This window comes from Pogonomyrmex barbatus, unplaced genomic scaffold (assembly GCF_055798465.1).
Source record: "Pogonomyrmex barbatus isolate J1 unplaced genomic scaffold, ASM5579846v1 scaffold22, whole genome shotgun sequence".
Taxonomy (NCBI): Eukaryota; Metazoa; Arthropoda; class Insecta; order Hymenoptera; family Formicidae; genus Pogonomyrmex; species Pogonomyrmex barbatus.
The window spans coordinates 632,296-651,372 of record NW_028297119.1 but is presented as its reverse complement, the minus strand read 5'-3'; the positions used below and the strand labels follow the sequence as shown (position 1 = coordinate 651,372).

Below are 19,077 nucleotides of genomic sequence, written 5' to 3'. Positions count from 1 at the left end.
ACTATATTACATTATTCGATGTATTATATGTTATATTACTGATTTTCTTATATCGCATTGCTTGATTTTCCTATGTTGTATTGTTCGACTTATTTATTCTTATATTAAATTACCGATTTTCTTATATTACATTATTCGATTTTCTTACATTACCTTATTCGATGTTCTTATATTATGTTATTGATTTTCTTATATTGCATTGTTGATTTTCTTATATTGTATTGCTGATTTTCTTGTATTGAGGCATTTGATTTTTTTTTTTTTTTTTTTTTTTCTTATATTATATTATTCAATTTGGTTACATTATATCACTGATTTCCTTTACATTATATTATTCGATTTGCTTATAGTATACTGCTGATTTTCACTTCGTTTTAATATTATTATTTATATGAATTGCAAAGATAACTTAGAATTTGATTATCATATTCACATCTTATCTCTCTATTATTACATATTTCATATTTTTATATCAACTAAGTTATATTTTATCGCCATCACTGTATTATTATCATTATTATTTTTCTTTATAATTATTATTTTAATGTAACTACTTATTCGCGTTATATTTTACAACAACCTGAGAAATCATTCCTTCCTGCCACACTGAATAACCTTGAATCGTAATTTCATAGCCAATCATACCAATAATCGCAACTTTACAATACAATACCTTAGCCCGATTATTATATTAATAAAGCATATTTCCCCGCGATTTCCGCTCGGTCGCGGCTTCTAATCCGAAATATAGTTCGTAACCGTATCCAGCGCCGCCATTGAACACAGATGTTCTAGATGTCCTTTCTCAAACCCCATTAACCGTTCTACACCATCTCGGGACGTAACACGAACAATGAACTGCGTTGCAATCACTTTCGCAGACGGAATAAACGAACGACACCTGCGGTAGTAGACTGCATAAACGAATGCACCCATATTCTTAGGTTCATGATTGAAAGCACTACTTTGCGCTGCGTTCCGATATTCATTGCCAGTACTGAAAATATATAGTCACGTATATTATAGATTTTCAGTACTGACCGTGAATATCGGAACGTAGCCCGGGAGCAAAAGAAAAAAAAAAAAAAAAACCAGCGAAAATAGGCGCGTACCGCGTAACAACTTGAAGGTTAAGCAGAAATTTTTTCTCAGCGGAATTCATCTTTATGCGGATATATCGCGTCGATCCTGAGAAAATGAAATGCATTACTCCGGAAATCTCGTGGCATAATCGTGATCCGGTGCTGAGCGTGGATATACAGAATGGTGTAAACAAAAATTCGAAGGGAGAAACATTTTGGAGAGTAGCAACTGGAGGAGCGGATAATCACGTTTTGGTAATTAATATCATTATATTTATATGTACGTAATAATAATAACAAAATAGTTAAATACGATAATACTATTGGAAAGATTCATTAACAACGTTATCAAATGTGTCTAAGAGATTAGATAAGGATTTTTTTTTAGAATGTTTTTAACTCTAAAAAATTATCTTAATTCTCGGCTGTCATGTTCAAAAATAAAACTAGTGAATCATGATATTTTTATAACTTAACTGATGTATGTTATGTACACTTGTATTTAAAATGAAATAAATATATGAATCTTAAAAAAAGCAAGTTTTTCAATACAGCAAAATCTTATAATAGTAATAAAAAGGTGTTAATAATAAAATATGGTGTTAATAAAAAGTTTCATTTACTATGATATCAAATGCTTATGCTTATTTCAGATAGATTAACTTTAATTTTAATTTAATTTTTTAGTTTTTCTTTTTTTAATTGTTAATCCTAGAAATTAGAAAAAGATAAAGATAAATTAAAAAAATATATATTAAAGAGTTAAATTGAGATTAAAGTTAAGTTATTTAAATTATCTTCTATATTAGAAATGAATATGAAAAGAAATGATTTTTTTGTTTTGATTCAATTATAATTATACATTCAAAAGGAATTAATGAAATATAATTTGAATATAGCTCTGGTACTTAACAACAACTAAGTGTGGTGGAGCTACTGTAGATTTTGCCGCAGACTTAGATCGCCACCAGAAAGCAGTAAACATCGTGAGATTCTCACCATCGAAGGAAATTCTGGCATCAGGAGATGATGGCTAGTTATTAATACATCTGTTATTATATTACTCATCACTTTTTATTTTCTTAGATAAACAAAATTAATATTGATATTAATGTAACACACAGAATCAATTATTATTTTATGGAAAGTAAAGGAGGGACAAGACTCTACCTTCTCTCTACCTTCTGACAATACTGCAAATAAAGAACAATGGACTTCGTGGAAGGTACTGAGAGGTCACATTGAAGATATTTATGATATCAGCTGGTCACCAGATTCTAATTCTTTGATTTCTGGATCTGTTGATAATACTGCTATATTATGGGATGTTCAGAAAGGTCGTAAAACTGCAATACTGCAGGATCATAAAGGTTTCGTCCAAGGAGTGTCTTGGGATCCATGCAATCAATATATATGCACTATCAGCACAGACAGGTATGTAATATGTAATAATTAAACAATAAAGTACTTTTTAAATTACTATTGCAAATTGCAATATTTTCAGACATTGCCGTTTAATAAGCATCGCTACGAAGAAAGTCGTTCAGCGTGTTTACAAGTCCAAAATTCCCACACCAGCCGGCAGCTCATTGGAGGGGAAGCTCGTACGTCTATTTTATGATGACACCTTCAAATCTTTCTTTCGCAGGCTGACCTTTTCAATAGATGGATCACTAATCTTTGTTCCATCTGGAATAATCGAGTCGCAGGAAACTACAGAGACTATATCAAATGCAATAATTGTTTTCTCCAGACAAGATATAAGACAGTCAGTATTATAGGACATATTTTCTTAAACTTCGCTTAGAGAAAACAATCGTAATGATAAAAGCGGTTTTCAGGCCGATAATGATCTTGCCCACTTTAAGTGAATGTACAATAGCAGTACGATGTTGCCCTGTATATTTTGAATTGCAAGAGGACGGCCCAACTGCTTTGGTGCCGCTGGCTTACAGAATGATATTTGCTGTCGCGACGCAAAGTTCTATATTACTTTACGATACACAACAGATTTCTCCGATCGGCATAGTGTCACTCATTCACTATGGTAGACTGAATGATCTTTCATGGTATATGATTATTATATTATATTTATTATTCATATTCCGAATGTTAAAGTCTTTCTCTTATAGGTCCAGTGATGGCCAAATTTTAATTGCATCCTCGAGCGATGGTTATTGTACTATAATACATTTTGAAGAAGGCGAATTAGGTAAAATTTATAAAAAGAAAGATTCTGTAAATGAGATCACTGTAAAGGAAATGTCCAAACATTCTCGCAAAAAGTTTTCGAGCAGCACAGTAAAAGATAGTGCGGCCAAACCTAATATTCAGACGTTCGACGTGGATGATTGTGCAATGGATATTGAACTTGTAAAATGTGATGCAACCGATGCGACAGCAAATAATCGATCTAAAGAATTTAACAAAAAGAAATCGAATGAAATCACAGATAGTTCGAATATTAGATTAAAAAATGATTTGCAAGACAAAAAATTAGACGAAGAGGAAACGGAAGATATTAAGTTAGTATATGAAGAAAGTACTAATGATATGACGAAGATTAAAATCAAAAGTACTCCACCTAAGCCTAACATCGCTCCTATTATATGTAACAAAACCCCTAGAAGAGTAAAATTAATAACTTTATCGAGTCCAAGAAGTTCAAAAAATAATAGCTCATAAGAAAGAGATCCTTTTTTAGATTTATTATGTAGCTTTTTATGTAACTATGTAAAAGTAGGTAACTATATAATGTACAATCGAGAGCATAAATTGTGTGATTGTTCAAGACTTTTTCAAGATTTTAAAAAATTTATAATTATGAATAATGCAAAGAAAAGAGTATGTGTATTTCTGTGTATCTTCAGTTTGTAATAGAATTTGAAGAATTTATGCTTGGAATTCTTGAGAAAATTATTTGTAACGAACAGTGCACTTTGTATGCAGATGCATACCCACATATACAATTGTCGCAAGACTATAGTAATATAAGCTGATTCACCTTGCCTATGAACTTTGGTACAGATACCATATATAGTATTACTATTAAATGGCGAAGCGCAGTGATCGTGCTATCCGCGAAGTCAGACAGTGATCGAGTAGTGGCACGACTCGACACGTTGCTTGCTATCGAGTGTAATCGTAGTAACCGGAAAAATGGTAAGTAATTTCTCTGTCGCGTTTCATCGTTAAATCGAATATTTTTAAATTATTAATACATTGTTATAAAAAAAATTACAAAAAAATATACATTTTGCATTTTTAATAAGCAGATATTTTTTAATTTTATTTTGTAATCATAATAAAATGTTCTATCAAGAAAATCACTTTAGAATTATTTTGCTATAAAAAATACAAGGAACCATTTGTATTACCATTTATATAAAACATTCTGTTATACCCTTTCAATCTATTACTTCTGTATTAATAATTGAAGCAAAACGTTTTCTATACGCAAGCGTAAGAGAAAATCATACACAATGAAAGTACATTTTTAATATTTCTTGAATATAAATTTCTATATAATCATGATTTTTTTAAATTTTTATTTAAATTTATAGTGTTTATGTTTTATTACTAAAGTACATATATAATCATTAATTGAATTTTGAGAGTGTCAGTCATCTGTTGCAGTAATATAATTTATATGCAAAGCATATTAATGTTTGCAATTCTATGTTTTTCTTTATATATGTGATATTTTTTAAAAATTATTATTTATATTAATCTGTTTACATATATGTTATTACTAAAGTATATGTACATATATTATTAATTATTAAATGAGTTCTAATAGTGTCAATGTAATTCTTTTATTGATTCAGAACTTGAGCACGTACATTTGTAAACATTCTAATAACGGGAATTGTATGTCTTTATACGATACTGTTTCTTAGTAAAGTTTATAATATGCACGCTACATATGTCATAAATTGCACGAAGTGAAATGCATACAATGGAAATATGTTGTGTATTTTTAAATGTTCGATTATTAACTTATGATATTAATTAAAAACGTTTGAAAAGAATCAGAATTAAATCAGAAAAAAATTCAAAGTAGAATAATTAAAAGTTAAATTTTAGAAATTTAAAAAAAAAATTTTTCAATTGAAAAGAACATTCTATTTTATTAAATGCAATATTTTATAAGTATTAATAATATTTTTTTTTTATATTTTGTTTAATTTTGTACTAATTTCTTATTATTTATTAAATATAAAGAAAGTTAAACGCTGTACTGCATAAGTTTTTCAAAATGATTAATATATTTTTGAAATATAAAAAAAAGATATTAATTTTATTAAATTATTAAATATTAATATTTTCAATATACATAATTTTTTTATATTTTCCTATATATTTCAAAACTACATATAAAACTTGAATTATCGATTCGTGCCATGACTGCTCGTCGATAGACAGTAGCGTAACTTTCCATTAATAAATTTATAAATTATCATGCTTTTTCTTTGAATCTTATGTGCAATCGATTTTTTAAATTCTTCAATTTTGTCATTTAACGGCAAAAATGAAAGTTTAAGCTAAGTGACATGTAAAACAGTGGTCTATTCATTGATCAATTGCTTCTAGAAGCTTTTTATTAATTATATATCTGTAGTTATATATATTATCTCCTCCTCCTCAGTCCTATTACTCGTGTCCGAGCGTGGTGATCTCTCTCTCTCATATACCTGTGATGCGCATAATGATTATACATAGGTATATTTTTTAGAATATTCAATATTTGCGCGTTAAAATATGTCTGCCTCTATCGAATATTTTCTTCAAAGAGAAATCAATTTCTGAAATTTAGGAATGGACTACATTCAGCCTGGATGCTTTACGAATGAATGAATAAATCTGCGATTTTACGCCCACTCAGAGATCACGATGAAATGTCTTCCGTGAATCGCGCTATCGTATCACATGTGATGGGTATGCAGTTTGATGTTCGATTAAGCTGCTATGGTTACAGCATGTCAACCTGTAAAAAATCGATTTTTACCGTATCATGCAGATATAGAGTGTATACATATATCGTACATTGCTCGAGAGACAACACGCTGCCCGCGTGCGTTCGTAAATCAGGAAGTAAGCCGACTAAAGCATGTCAGCATATAGATGCTCATTTTTAGGACTGAGGACTGAATTATCCATGGGAGACACGTCAGGTCAAGGTGGCATTTTTTCTACCAGACGTGTTGACAGATAAAGTCGCTACTTTAGTCGACGACGTCTCGGCCACCGGTAATCACTCCTTGTTAAACATAGCTCATACCTTGCACAAGTCAATCTCGTTAAAGCTTGTTAAACTCGATCGATTAATCAACAACTTGTATAATTTGCGGTCGGGATACCTTATCGATAATAAGTGGGAGTGATATAATTATTCAATATATTTATAATTCTTAATTCTTAAATAAAGGATTATTTTAATTTTTTTTTCTAACGTGAGAATTATAAATAACAAATAAAATGGAATTAAATACAATGGAAGTAAAATGGAATTTGTCTTATATGTTCATTTCCAATGTAAATTAATTTTAATTTCAGTTTAACTTACTTTTTATTCTTTTTTTAGTTCTAAGAATTAGAAAAAAGTAAGGAATAAAGGAAGTAAGGAATAAATTAAATCTTAAAGTTAATCCTCGTTGATAGAAATGGATATCAATCCTAAGGTAAAAAGGTTGATCTCCAAGATTTGTAACTTAAAACGAGTTCATAAACTTTATAATATATAAACTTTCTTTAAAATTCTATCTTCCTTTGAGTAGCTGGAATCTGTAATATTTAGAACAGAAATTTTTCCAGTGAATTTAATATTATCAGTAAACTTGTACAAAACTGAAGAGATGGCGGATTCAATTATGTATCTGGTGCAAGGAAATAGTTAATAAAATCGATCAAAGTGAACTGAACATTTTATCTTGACATTGTTAAACGCATTGTTATATAATGTATCTTTTTTTCTGAGTGTATGCATTAGCATCCTACATTGTGTGTGTTCTGTATATATATATATATATATATATATATATATATATATATATTCGCCTAGTTAACACAGAAACAGTCTTTTTAAAATGGCAAAAAAGGTAATTAATATAATAAAAATATAAGAGTTAATATTAAAGAATATTTAACGTTTAACGATTTATGCATATTATATTGCCTTTACGAGGCATAAACGCAGTAAAGGCTGTCATGAATTTTTTAACGATAATTTAAGATGATAATCATATCTAAACGTGCGTAGTATAGTATAGTGAGTATAATTTATGTGATAACGTTATGAAACGATTTTGTCTTTAATGTACCTATAATATCGTTATTTCTGCCAATTAATGATTACAAAAAGCGGAAGTTAATTATGTTTTTTAATTATTCACATGATATTTTATTATTTTTTCATTATTTCTTTATATTTCTCAAGAAAAAAACGAAAAAATTAATTTTAATTAAAGAAGGATCAGAAATGAAAGATCGCAGATTGAGAGAAGAAATTATTTTTCTTCAAAATTGACCCGTTTGTTTGCAGCGGGAATGCATATCTATTCACATAGGACAAGCGGGCGTGCAAATGGGAAATGCCTGCTGGGAGCTCTACTGTTTGGAACATGGTATCCATCCAAATGGACAGATGCCCAGCGACACTACCGTAGGATATGGAGATGATTCTTTTAACGCGTTTTTCTCCGAGACAGGTTCGGGGAAACATGTCCCACGAGCAGTTCTAGTCGATCTTGAGCCAACGGTGGTGGGCAAGTGTCTTTAAAGATAATTATCAATCTTCGATAATTTTAATTATTAAATACTCCATTAAATTAATTGAATTAAATTTTTACATTATTAAATTCTTTTTCTAAATATTTTAATTCAACAGAAAGTTTTTAAAATTTCTATTTTACATTCAATAATCATTCAATAATCTTTATATATATTCTTACATATTTTAATTTAAAATATGTAATTTATTATATTATTATATTATATAATATAATAATATTGTTATAATATAATAATAAAGTATTATATTTTTATTTATAATATTTTATTATATACTGTAACATTTTTACATATCTTAATTTAAAATGTAAAAATATTATAGAAATTATTGAATGTAAGATGAAAATTTTAAAAATTTTAGAATTCAACAGAAACTGTTGAATTAAAATGTCTAACAAGAATTTAATAATGTAACAATTTAATTAAATTAATTTAATTAAGTATCTTAAGAAATTTAATTATTAAACCTTAAATGATTTTTAATTCTTGTATAGCTCTTTTAAACGCACGCATTATATATTAAAAATTGGTAAAATGAAGATATATAAATTATATTTTTGATATTTTAGACGAGGTGCGTACGGGTACTTACAAGCAATTGTTCCATCCGGAGCAAATGATTACTGGCAAGGAAGATGCGGCTAATAATTATGCGAGGGGTCATTATACAATAGGTAATCTTCATTTCCCGTTACAACATCTATATCTGTAATAAGACAAAGGCGGTACGCGGAATAAGGCGTTACAGTAAAGGCACAGAAAAGGCGTTTTTGGAATTTTTCTTAACTTATAATTATATAAATCTTAGAAAAAATATTAATTGGTACATCGATCGGGTAGATTAAAAATATTTTAAAAATTTTTGTACGTGAAAATATAAGTATATGTGTGTGGTTGCACAGCATTGTGACTCCCATATTTAAAAAATATGATCGGCAGCATTCAAGTTATAATTATCAAAAATGAAAAGTTCTTGAAAATTTTGGAATTATACATTATACATATTTTCAAATATATTTTTAATTAAACTTATGAATTTTTAAAATAAAAATAATTTTTTTTCACAAAATAACGGCAGTTTGAAAAGATCTTCAAAATTTCATATTTTGATATTTTTAAACATTGTTCTCAGAAAGTAAGAATTAAAAAAAATCTATATTCTAACTAAAATTATTCATTTTGTGAAATTATTTTTGAAACCTGAAGCTAATCAGTTGAAAATTGTTCTAGTTATAGATATCGCTAATTGAAAAAAAGTGATTTCGACAAAATGTTAAAGTTTGATTATTTATTACCACAGTTTTCACCACAGTGAAACTATTATCGATGAAAATACCAATATAATAGGCTACATAGGAGAATTTTTATAGCCTAAATACATGGAGCTAGGCAGAACTCAAGTTTAACTAAAGATCATTTTAAAAGAACTGGTTAGATGTGCATATTTTCATTATAACTCATACAATTGAAATACTTTGAATTTCATTAAAATCTTTTAGGAGCATAATTCTAAAACATTAATCTTTCGAAAAATATTAAAAAATTCGATTTTTTTTAATGTTACTGTAGCATACCTCTTTAATCATAACATTACAGCCTATTATATATGTTAAAAAAATAATAGTAAAAAAATATTTGTCATCATTGATATATAGTATCATTGAACTTTTGAACATAGTGTTCATGGAGTTTCAGAAGTAATTTTGTATCTGTATTATGTATCAATATTGCGATTTTTCAGGAAAAGAGATCATAGATCTTACCCTAGACAGAATACGCAGATTAACAGAGCAATGTAAAGGCCTACAAGGGTTTTTAATCTTCCATTCATTTGGCGGTGGCACAGGATCCGGATTTTCGAGTCTGCTCATGGAACAATTATCCGCCGATTATCCGAAGAAAAGTAAATTGACTTTTAGCATTTATCCGGCACCACAGGTAATATTTTCGCTATTTTATAAAAAAATATTTTGAATTTTGCTCAAAAATTTTGATCCTCCTTGGGAGAAAAACTGAAATGTAATATATGAGATGTTCCTTAAGTACATTGCCATACTCAAGGGGGTAATTCTTTGGTCTATTTCAAATAAAAAAGTTCATATAAACATGTGTCCTAAACGACTTAGTTTCCGAAATATAGTGTTTTCAAAAAAATTTAAACGTGCAGTAATCAAAGAGCTTATATACATAGAGTAGAGAAGGCATAAGGATCCCTGCAAGTAGAAATGTTAGGCAATATAAAGAAAAAAAAGATAAAGAGAGCATCTTTATCCTTGTTTAATGTTGTACGCGCAACAAGAATGCTGATGGGCCTCTTGTTTTCTTGTCTTCTTCTATCTGCTCACGCATTCTTAGCTGGTTCCCCTACTCCATGTATATAAGCTCTATAATAATAATCTATCTATTTGGACAAAAGAAATACAATTTGAACTAGTCAAAAACAGAAAAATAAAAATAGACTTCAGTTCTTCTGATGAAATAAAACAATTAAATGAATTGTTGAAAATGTCCACCTTCCGCCATGATATATTCTTCGATCCTTCTTCTCAAAGAGTGACCTTTACGCTCAAAGATACCAAGTATGTTGTTCAGGTGAAACAAGGTGTACTTATGCAATTTACTATGTCGTCAAACATTTGCGAACATTCACCTGTTCATAACGTTTCCTGAACTCATTCACTAAGTCGTTTAGGCAAACTTTTTCGTCGTTTATATAAACTTTTTTACTTGAAATAAATCAAAGAATTGCTTCCTTGAGTATGGCAATGGACTTAAGAAACACCCTATACACATATATATTTCTGCTTATGATAGACATTTAATTATATTTAATATATAAACTAATTTTCCAAAGAATTGATTTATTTATTGAATTATCTAATTACTCCGCTCATTACGAAAATATTTACATTTTTTATAGGTGTCAACTGCAGTAGTGGAACCCTATAATGCAATTCTGTACACCCATCCTACCTTAGAGCATAGCGAAGTGGCTTTCATTGTAGATAATCAGGTTTGTATCTTTGTGCAAAATCGACATATTGAATCTAACACCAGTAAAACTTACCGCCGAAATCTCGTAAACGCTCTTATAACTCAGTTATTGATAAATCGATTGCGAAATAAAGAGAATTTTTTTCAATATGGATTTTACTAGCATATTGCGTGTTTCTGTTTAACGTTTCACGTGTCTAAAATAAAGTTTACTAGGACAATGTTTCCTATATACATATATACTGTTACACATTGAGCGATGTAATAGTAAAAACTGTCACTACAATCGCGTGTTATTCGTAGGCCATTTATGAACTGTGTAGGAGAAACTTAAATATTGATCGTCCGACTTATACGAATCTGAATCGATTGATTGGACAAATAGTCTCATCTATCACTGCCAGTTTGCGATTCGATGGAGCCCTGAATGTCGATCTTACTGAATTCCAGACGAATTTAGTGCCTTATCCACGTATTCACTTCCCGCTCGTAAGTATCGTTTGCTAAAAATGATAAATGTAACGTTTAGAATGTGGAAATTGAACCGAGTGAAATTAAATTGAGTTTATTTATCTGATCAGTAGTTAGATCTTAATTATATATTAATTATTATATTTTATTATACAGGCTACATATGCTCCCGTTCTATCAGCGGAGAAGGCTAGTCACGAGAGAGTGACTGTTGCAGAGATAACAAACTCCTGCTTTGAGCCAAATCACCAAATGGTGAATTGCGATCCACGTATGGGAAAATATATGGCGGTATGTTTATTGTATAGGGGCGATGTGGTACCTAAGGATGTAAACGCGGCGATCGCAACAATAAAGCGTCAAAAACATGTGCAATTCGTCGAGTGGTGCCCGACAGGGTTTAAGGTACAGATTACAAAATAAATGCACTCAAATTATTTTATGACAAACAAGAATTCAAAAATCAATAAATTAACAAGCAAGAATGAAAGTTTTTATGATAGTCAAATATATTTTAAAAATTTGAAATTTATCATATTTTTAATATGAATGTATAAGCTTCTCTTGATTTATTTTACAAAGATTTTAAATCTTATCGCAAGTATTACCACAAATGATTGATAGGTGATTGATACTGATTGATAGGTGGGAATAAATTATCAGCCACCTACCGTCGTACCGGGTGGTGATCTTGCACGAGTGGAAAGAGCAGTGTGCTGTCTCTGCAACACAACGGCAATTGTGGATGCGTGGGCTCGACTCGACCATAAGTTTGATCTCATGTATGCCAAACGAGCTTTTGTACATTGGTAAGTGTAGGCATAAATATAAATAATACTGTTATCATTCTTGCTAACACATCCAGATTAATTATCAAAAATTTTCCTGTTCGACTAAACTCCTTTGAATTTAATTGATGATCAATCTGTTCGTCAAATAATAATTATGTAATTTGGTCCATTAATCTTATTCAATCATCTAGCTTACTTAAATATAACTTAAACATTCTAAATAACTTGTTGCAGGTTTGTTGGGGAAGGCATGGAGGAGGGTGAATTCTCGGAAGCTCGGGAAGATCTAGCCGCCTTGGAGCTTGATTATCGTGAAGTGCAAGAAGATGCCGTTAATACCGAGGAAGAAGAGGAGTATTAAACTCGCCATCACTATAAATTCGATACCAATATATGTTATAAAATTCTATCGCTTATGTCACATGTTTCGGAGTTCTTTGATTTACGTTACCTATCGTCATTGGCGATACTCCTACAGATGAATTATGTCCTTACAAATAAATTATTTGTACATTCTAACCAATGTGCATTCTTTTAAAGCGAATCTACTTTAATAATTTATATTCCGTGTGTTAGCGGATAAATTACGAAATTCCGTCGATGATGTATTGATAATTTATCGCTGGAGTACTGTCAAATCAGAATGATACTTACAAATTATCAAGAATATAGATAGAGTACGGTGATGAAATATAAGAAGTGAAGGCACCAACAATTGAGAATTGGAGTGATCATGCATGATTGTTGAAAATTTTAAACAATTAGCTATTATTAATTTATTATTCCCCTATTTTTTAGAAAATACATATTTAGAGCTTGCTCATATTTAATTTTATTTAAAATTGCATTTTTATACTGCATCTGTGCTATCTACAAAAATGATAACTGTAGAAAAAAAATTATAATTTTTGTGGCAATATACATACCCAGCAAAATAATAGCAATTTGCTAGCAGATTGGCAAATTCGATCAGGGGGTTAATTAATGTAATTTCACGTGAAATTTCACGTATATCCAGATAACAAAATATTTCCACGGTACTTGTACAGTGAATGTCGAATCATACGTATCAGTACTATATGTGGTGGACAATGCGTTGCCTATATCTGCAGTTTAGGCTAAAACTGCCCAGATAACCAAGCGTGCGACTCCCGCACAAAGTACCAGTATCGTATTTATTACTGTACTGCTACGAGATGGCGGGGTATGGAGTAACTGTACAGTAGTAGTACAAAAAGTGTACATGATACAGTACAGCGTATCATCATAGTACCTGTAATGCATATTGTTCGGTACATTGCATACTTAGGAAATATATCGTACCAATATGACATACACCTGAACACCGTACATGAAACACCGATAAAATTATTAAATTTGATTATATTTTTAACTTTTCTGAGTGTAATTTTGTGTAAATTTGCCTGTGCTTTATTGTGAGTTATTTGTATATATGTTTATGACAAATTATAGTTTTTTTTTATAGATTATAGATATAATTAATATATTATAATTTTATTTTAGTCATGCGATGTCAGCTGACCATTTTTTTGTATAATGGGTATTTTTTGTAGTAACTAAATAATAGAAATAAATGTTGTGATTTACAAATATACCAATATTACGTTTACATATTAATAAATTTCTTAATTGCAAATTATGGTTAATATATAAATATGTCATATTTGCAAAATATGATTATTTTATAATTGTAATGCGCATGCGTATCCACCACGCATAATTCTTCGACGTAATTTTGCTCCTTTTATAGAAGGCTCCGAGTACATCTTTGCGCATGCACAGTACAATTATAAAATAAATTTGTTTGCAATTAAGAAATTTATTAATTTGTAAACGTAAAAATTAATATATTTATAAGGCACAAACAATTTTCTATCAATTATAATTTATCTGTTATCACAAAATCTGTTTATTCCTATAAAACTAATTTTTGTCACAAATGTTAAATGTTAATAGACTGAAGGCCGTAGTACATAAAAAAACTTAAACAGTAAGATTTAAAAAAAATTGAGTTTATAATTCGTTAACTTATGCCGGAATCGTAAAAAATTGGCCAAACACAATTTAATGTGAGAAGAATAATCGATTCTGATTGATCAATTTTTTACAGATCCGACATAAGTAAACAATTATGGCATAATATAAATCAGTCTGTACTGTTTAAGCTTTTTTATGTGTCCTGCTCCTTATAATCAATCACAAATGATTTACAAACAAAATATACTTACAAGTTAATAGTAGCATCGCTGATTTTGTATATTGATAACCTTTGAATATGTTGTAGCAAAGAGACACATATTTTTCTTTATATGTGCCCATATGGTCGTTAAGAGGATGAAACACTCTTTTGAAAAAAAAAATTTCGAAAAAATAACATTTTCGAAAAATCTGATTGCACTATTAAAATTGACATGTATAACGTACATAAAACTTTTTTTATATCTTTTACTATTTCAACTGACTATTTGCTCAGAAATATAAAAGATCTATTTTTTCAAGGTTTGACATTTGACTAGTGTTACTTATCGGAAAAGTTAGATATAATTAAATTTAAATTTTATTTAATTTCTATTAAATTTAATTTCTGCCGGCTATGTTTCATATAGATTATGGCATAGTGAAACGGACTAAAACCTAAAATAAATCCATAAATATACATAATTAATTAATTAAATAACTTTTTATTTAATTATTCTAATATTTAATAATTAAATTATTCTTTAATATTAATTTAACAATGATAATATTTATTTTTTAAATGATATAAACTTTTTAAATGATACTTTTAAATGATGACTTTTTTAAATGATATATTATATGAGAGTTTGAGTTGCGGTGCTGTTTTCATCAAATTTATCTCAGAATGGATTTTATTTCTATTTTTTGACGTGCAAGCGGCGCGACAAGACAAGAGATCCAATATCTCACGTTGTCAATTGACCAGTTACATACTAGAATCTTTTGATTGGTTAACTGTGCTGGTTGCCTTAAATCGCAGTATCGTGCGATGTGTGCATCAGGCTTAACTAGTCCCTCCCAGCGCGACGATTTTGTTTTGTCATTCTTCTTGATGCTAACATTTTTTTATATGGACATGTTTCTCTTACTCTTGTAATTTTTCGAATTATCATTTCAGAGGAATACGTCAGAGTAAAGAGTAAAGAGTCATTTACATCCATTATCTGAGGTAAGTATAAATTTTTCATATAACAGTTAATTGATAATATTAATTTTATCTTTTTTTGGATTTAGCTCGGCGTCATTTAAACCATTGGGTTTAACCATTAACATAGTTTAAAACTCAATGTGAAATCTGTGATTAAAGCTATGAAAGCGAAAGAAGAAATAATCTATATATTCTTATAAATAAGTAATTTTTTCTCTAAAATTCGCAATGTATGAGTGCATGTTGCGTTTGTTTCTTTCACGTTCATAGTTTCAAGCACGGATTTCATATCCTCCTCCGAAACTTGTCACTTATTTCTTTTTCAATACTACTTTTTCAATACTTACTTTTTAATACTAAAACAATTGCTAATTGCAATGCTTTCGAATTCACGTATTGTTACAAAATAGTGTCTCTTATAGATTACTTTTTCCATCAAATATTTTTTGATCATATATACAATATTCAATAATATGTACGACTATCGAATTATCCGTACAAAAGAAGAACGGATATTTTTCATTGAACATCCTCACTGAATTTTTTGTCTGACCAAAATGATCGTCAATATTCCTTTGTAACTTTTTGAAAAGATCCTTTCTCTTTTCGAAAAAAAGTATTTTTTCTATAGAATTTTCCACTAATTTATAATTTTTAAATTATTTTTATTTTAAACTTTTTATTAATAAAAATTTAATTATTTTAATTTTTAATTATTTATTTTAAACATTTTATTTTAATTTTTTTAGCCAATTGTAAAATAATTTAATTTGAAAAAATATTTATTTTTTTTGTTCTAAAATTAAATAAAATTAAATATCTTAAATATTTTGTCTCTTATTTCTTGTATAATAATTTTTGTATAATAATTTTTGTATAATAATTTTTAGCATATTTATTTACATGAAATCTCAAGATTCTCGCCTTTTTTAAAAGAACTTTTTTATTTTAATCCATTCATTAAGAAGAGAGTGGGGTAGAATGAAAAGAAAAGGAAGATTAAATAGATATACTTAAAAAATGAACAAAATTTTTTTTTGCATTTTTATTATTCATATGCTTAAATATTTTTATTATATTCGAGAAATACTCGATTTTTTATGTCACGATATCCATTTTGCGTCAATATGATTTTTATTTTAGGCAACATTATATTTCTACCATAACAGCGAATATTTTTTTCTGCGTATTGTAATAGTAATTTTTCAACATTTTTTATTCTGATTATTTTCCATCTTCTATCGTACAGATTTAACAAATTATACTTTCGTTAATTGCATGTAGATCTTGTGTGCATTTTTTTCATTGACTTATTGATTTTTCTTCAAGATTTGATTTTATTGTTCAATCTAACGTTGCTGCAAGAGTTCTTTAACTTTCTTTTCATTTTTTTTTCTAAATTTTAATTTGTAATACTGAAGACATGTTTAATTGTTATCATCATTCATTGGTTATAATTTTGTTTTTAATGGATATTAAACTAGATGATTAGATGTTCCTTCCTCTTTTGTCCAGTTTTCTTCATACCTTTGTCTACTTGGTGATAAGCGATTACGTTCTGCAGATGCTGATGCTACTTGTATGTTGTGATGTATTTAATGATGGATGAATGTTTTGTGTGAATGATTGTTTGGATGGTGAAGGCAAACGTGATAATGTTTGTCTGTGTTGTAATGGTAGTTTTTTTTTATGATGGATAAATGTCATGTGTGAATGATTGAGTGGCTGAAGGTGAATGTGATAAAATGAGTTTATATTGTAATAACGCTATTTGTTTATGATGTGATGGTTTTGATGATGGATAAATGTTTTGTGTGAATGATTGTTTGGATGGTGAAGGCGAGCGTGATAATATTTGTGTTGTAGTAATTATTTTGATGTTGAAGGAATGTTTCGTGCAAATGATTGAGTGGCTACTGAAGGCGAGTGTGACAAGTTGAGTTTATATTTTAATGGTGCTGATGAAGAGGATGTTTATATGATTCTTTACATAATGATGATGATGATGATGATGATGATGATGATGATGATGATGATGATGATGATGATGATGATGATGATGATGATGGAACATGTAAGGATGATGCTGACGATTGTGAATATTATAAATATTGTGATAATGGTGTCTGGTTTTGTATAATCTTGGGTGTGGTCATATGTCCTTGTATTGTATTTTTGAGATGTGGAATATTTTTCAATATCTTTATCTAGCAATTGCAACGCTTTGAATGTCTCGTCCGCTTCTTTTCTTCTTCCTCATCTTCGTTGACTCATCTTAAAAAAAATTAAACCCTTCACGAGAACACTTCCGTAATGCATAACATTATTTATACTGACCATAAACTAAAGCTGTACAACCCATAAACTTGAGCTTTAATCAATGCACAAAGAAAATCATAACGCATGATACTATCTACCGTTTTTGTTTGTGCTTTGACTGAAATTCAAGTTCATGTACAGGTTTATCATCATATTTTACGTACGTAATGTTACGCGTTACGGAAAAGCTTGTGTGGAAAGTCTTAAAGAGAATTCACGTAATGAAAGCTATTCTGAGCCATAATATGTAGAATGACTGCAACTATCCAAACATTAATAATAGTATCTATATGGTCTTCAGTGTGTCAATAAAGCATGCGGAAACACTTATTTCGCACTTCACTAAGATCTATAATATCTATAATCTATAATAATATAAGATCTATAATAATAACTTCATCAGATAATAAAGAACATCGAAACATACCTACTGATGACGATGACAAATCCATTACGAAAAAATCTTCAACTCTGCGAAACTCTTTAACCACCAACTGATAATGATCATGCGAGAGAGTGATACTCTGAATAAGACAAAGCTTTGAATTGTGTAATATTATCGTGTTATCCTGATTCTTCACTGATAAACGAAATTTTCCTGTATCTAAGATGTGAAACTGACGATTATCTAATGGAGCATCAAAAAGAACAGGACTAACCCAGAGCCTACTGGAACGCACCACTTCCTTAGTTATATTTACAATATTTTGTGTAATTTGAAACTTTTCATGTCGCCTATTTACGATTTGCTGTAAATGTTGATGAGGTTTGCGGCAAGCATTGCGAAAATACATCATATTATTTTCATATGGAAACATAGACAATTCATTTAATGAACCAAAATGTCTCACGTCATCTAGAGATGTAAAAGACAATGAATAATGTATGAAAGAAATTCTGGACCATATATATCTTCTGCTCTATTCACAAAAATGTTTAATGCTTTGTACAAAATCAAGACGGTCTTCCGATAAGGAAGAACTGACTAGAACTCGAATGGCGGAATGTAATAGAAGAAAATGTTTGTACATAACAGGTTTTACGAGTCCGTAATAAATAACTGGGGCAGTATACAGAAGAAATTGACGATTTTTCGTAGTCTTAAATCCTTCATATTTTTTCATTAATTGCGGTTTTCGCAAAAATTCCTTAGGACAGTAATTTTTAACTTGCTGCAAACGTTTCGTCATAATTTCAAGTGATCTGACTTCACTGAAAGTTTTAAATTTGGATTACATTTACAAGAACGCTACTTATTTTGGGAACAACACCAAGACAAACTGTGTGCATGTAGTCGAAGACCGTTTGAGTTACCAACCCCATCCTTAAAGAAAGCAAAGCAGAATCAAAATCTGTATGATGTTCTCCATCAATGTGATGTTTGTACTTTTCATTTGTACGGGGCCTATTTTGAATATCACGATAAGCAACTACTCGAATCCAA

The 19,077-nt window shown here is 29.3% G+C and overlaps 2 protein-coding genes, 1 long non-coding RNA gene and 1 pseudogene across 22 annotated transcripts in view; 2 read left to right on the top strand and 2 right to left on the bottom strand.

Annotated features, from left to right (window-relative positions):
• Positions 1–3,986, top strand: part of LOC105427296 (chromatin assembly factor 1, p105 subunit) — a 798,730-nt gene extending 794,744 nt beyond the window's left edge. For 10 of the 11 annotated variants that reach the window (XM_089078296.1, XM_089078305.1, XM_089078301.1 and 7 more), the window contains 6 exons: positions 1,153–1,337; positions 1,982–2,114; positions 2,207–2,516; positions 2,587–2,850; positions 2,924–3,151; positions 3,215–3,986. In XM_089078296.1, the coding sequence (XP_088934422.1) occupies positions 1,153–1,337; positions 1,982–2,114; positions 2,207–2,516; positions 2,587–2,850; positions 2,924–3,151; positions 3,215–3,767 (1,673 nt within the window). In that variant the 3' untranslated portion in view covers positions 3,768–3,986. The remainder of the gene's footprint in view (positions 1–1,152; positions 1,338–1,981; positions 2,115–2,206; positions 2,517–2,586; positions 2,851–2,923; positions 3,152–3,214) is intronic. The other variant, XM_089078303.1, reaches the window with a different exon arrangement.
• Positions 3,987–4,102: 116 nt separating this feature from the next.
• LOC105427294 (tubulin alpha-2/alpha-4 chain) lies at positions 4,103–12,646 on the top strand. Of its 2 annotated transcripts, none has more exons than XM_011638961.3 (9): positions 4,103–4,244; positions 7,624–7,846; positions 8,441–8,545; positions 9,613–9,809; positions 10,792–10,884; positions 11,169–11,354; positions 11,493–11,741; positions 11,982–12,145; positions 12,362–12,646. In XM_011638961.3, exons 1-9 carry the CDS (start codon positions 4,242–4,244, stop codon positions 12,486–12,488), a joined length of 1,347 nt encoding a protein of 448 aa, XP_011637263.1. In that variant the 5' UTR covers positions 4,103–4,241; the 3' UTR covers positions 12,489–12,646. The 2 variants fall into 2 exon arrangements, with proteins under 2 accessions (XP_011637263.1, XP_088934444.1); XM_089078318.1 differs by lacking the exon at positions 4,103–4,244 and adding an exon at positions 7,046–7,180.
• LOC105427293 (uncharacterized) lies at positions 4,882–13,730 on the bottom strand. Of its 9 annotated transcripts, none has more exons than XR_016139555.1 (6): positions 13,054–13,730; positions 12,579–12,757; positions 12,008–12,499; positions 9,635–11,368; positions 6,129–8,577; positions 4,882–6,069 (listed from the first exon to the last, which is right to left on the bottom strand). It is a non-coding gene; the product is annotated as an uncharacterized LOC105427293 (long non-coding RNA). The 9 variants fall into 9 exon arrangements; XR_016139557.1 differs by having other exon boundaries at positions 4,882–8,577; positions 12,008–12,261; positions 12,324–12,499; positions 13,054–13,700; XR_016139551.1 differs by having other exon boundaries at positions 4,882–8,577; positions 13,054–13,400; positions 13,466–13,700.
• Positions 13,731–17,938: 4,208 nt separating this feature from the next.
• On the bottom strand, positions 17,939–18,877 carry LOC148936395 (uncharacterized; annotated as a pseudogene).
• Positions 18,878–19,077: the final 200 nt, after the last annotated feature.

Bases quoted from the DNA above. Each gene is read 5' to 3' on its own strand.
- LOC105427294 (XM_089078318.1), top strand. The intron at 8,546-9,612 runs GTAATCTTCATT...GCGATTTTTCAG, and splicing joins GAGGGGTCATTATACAATAG to GAAAAGAGATCATAGATCTT. The intron at 10,885-11,168 runs GTTTGTATCTTT...TGTTATTCGTAG, and splicing joins CTTTCATTGTAGATAATCAG to GCCATTTATGAACTGTGTAG.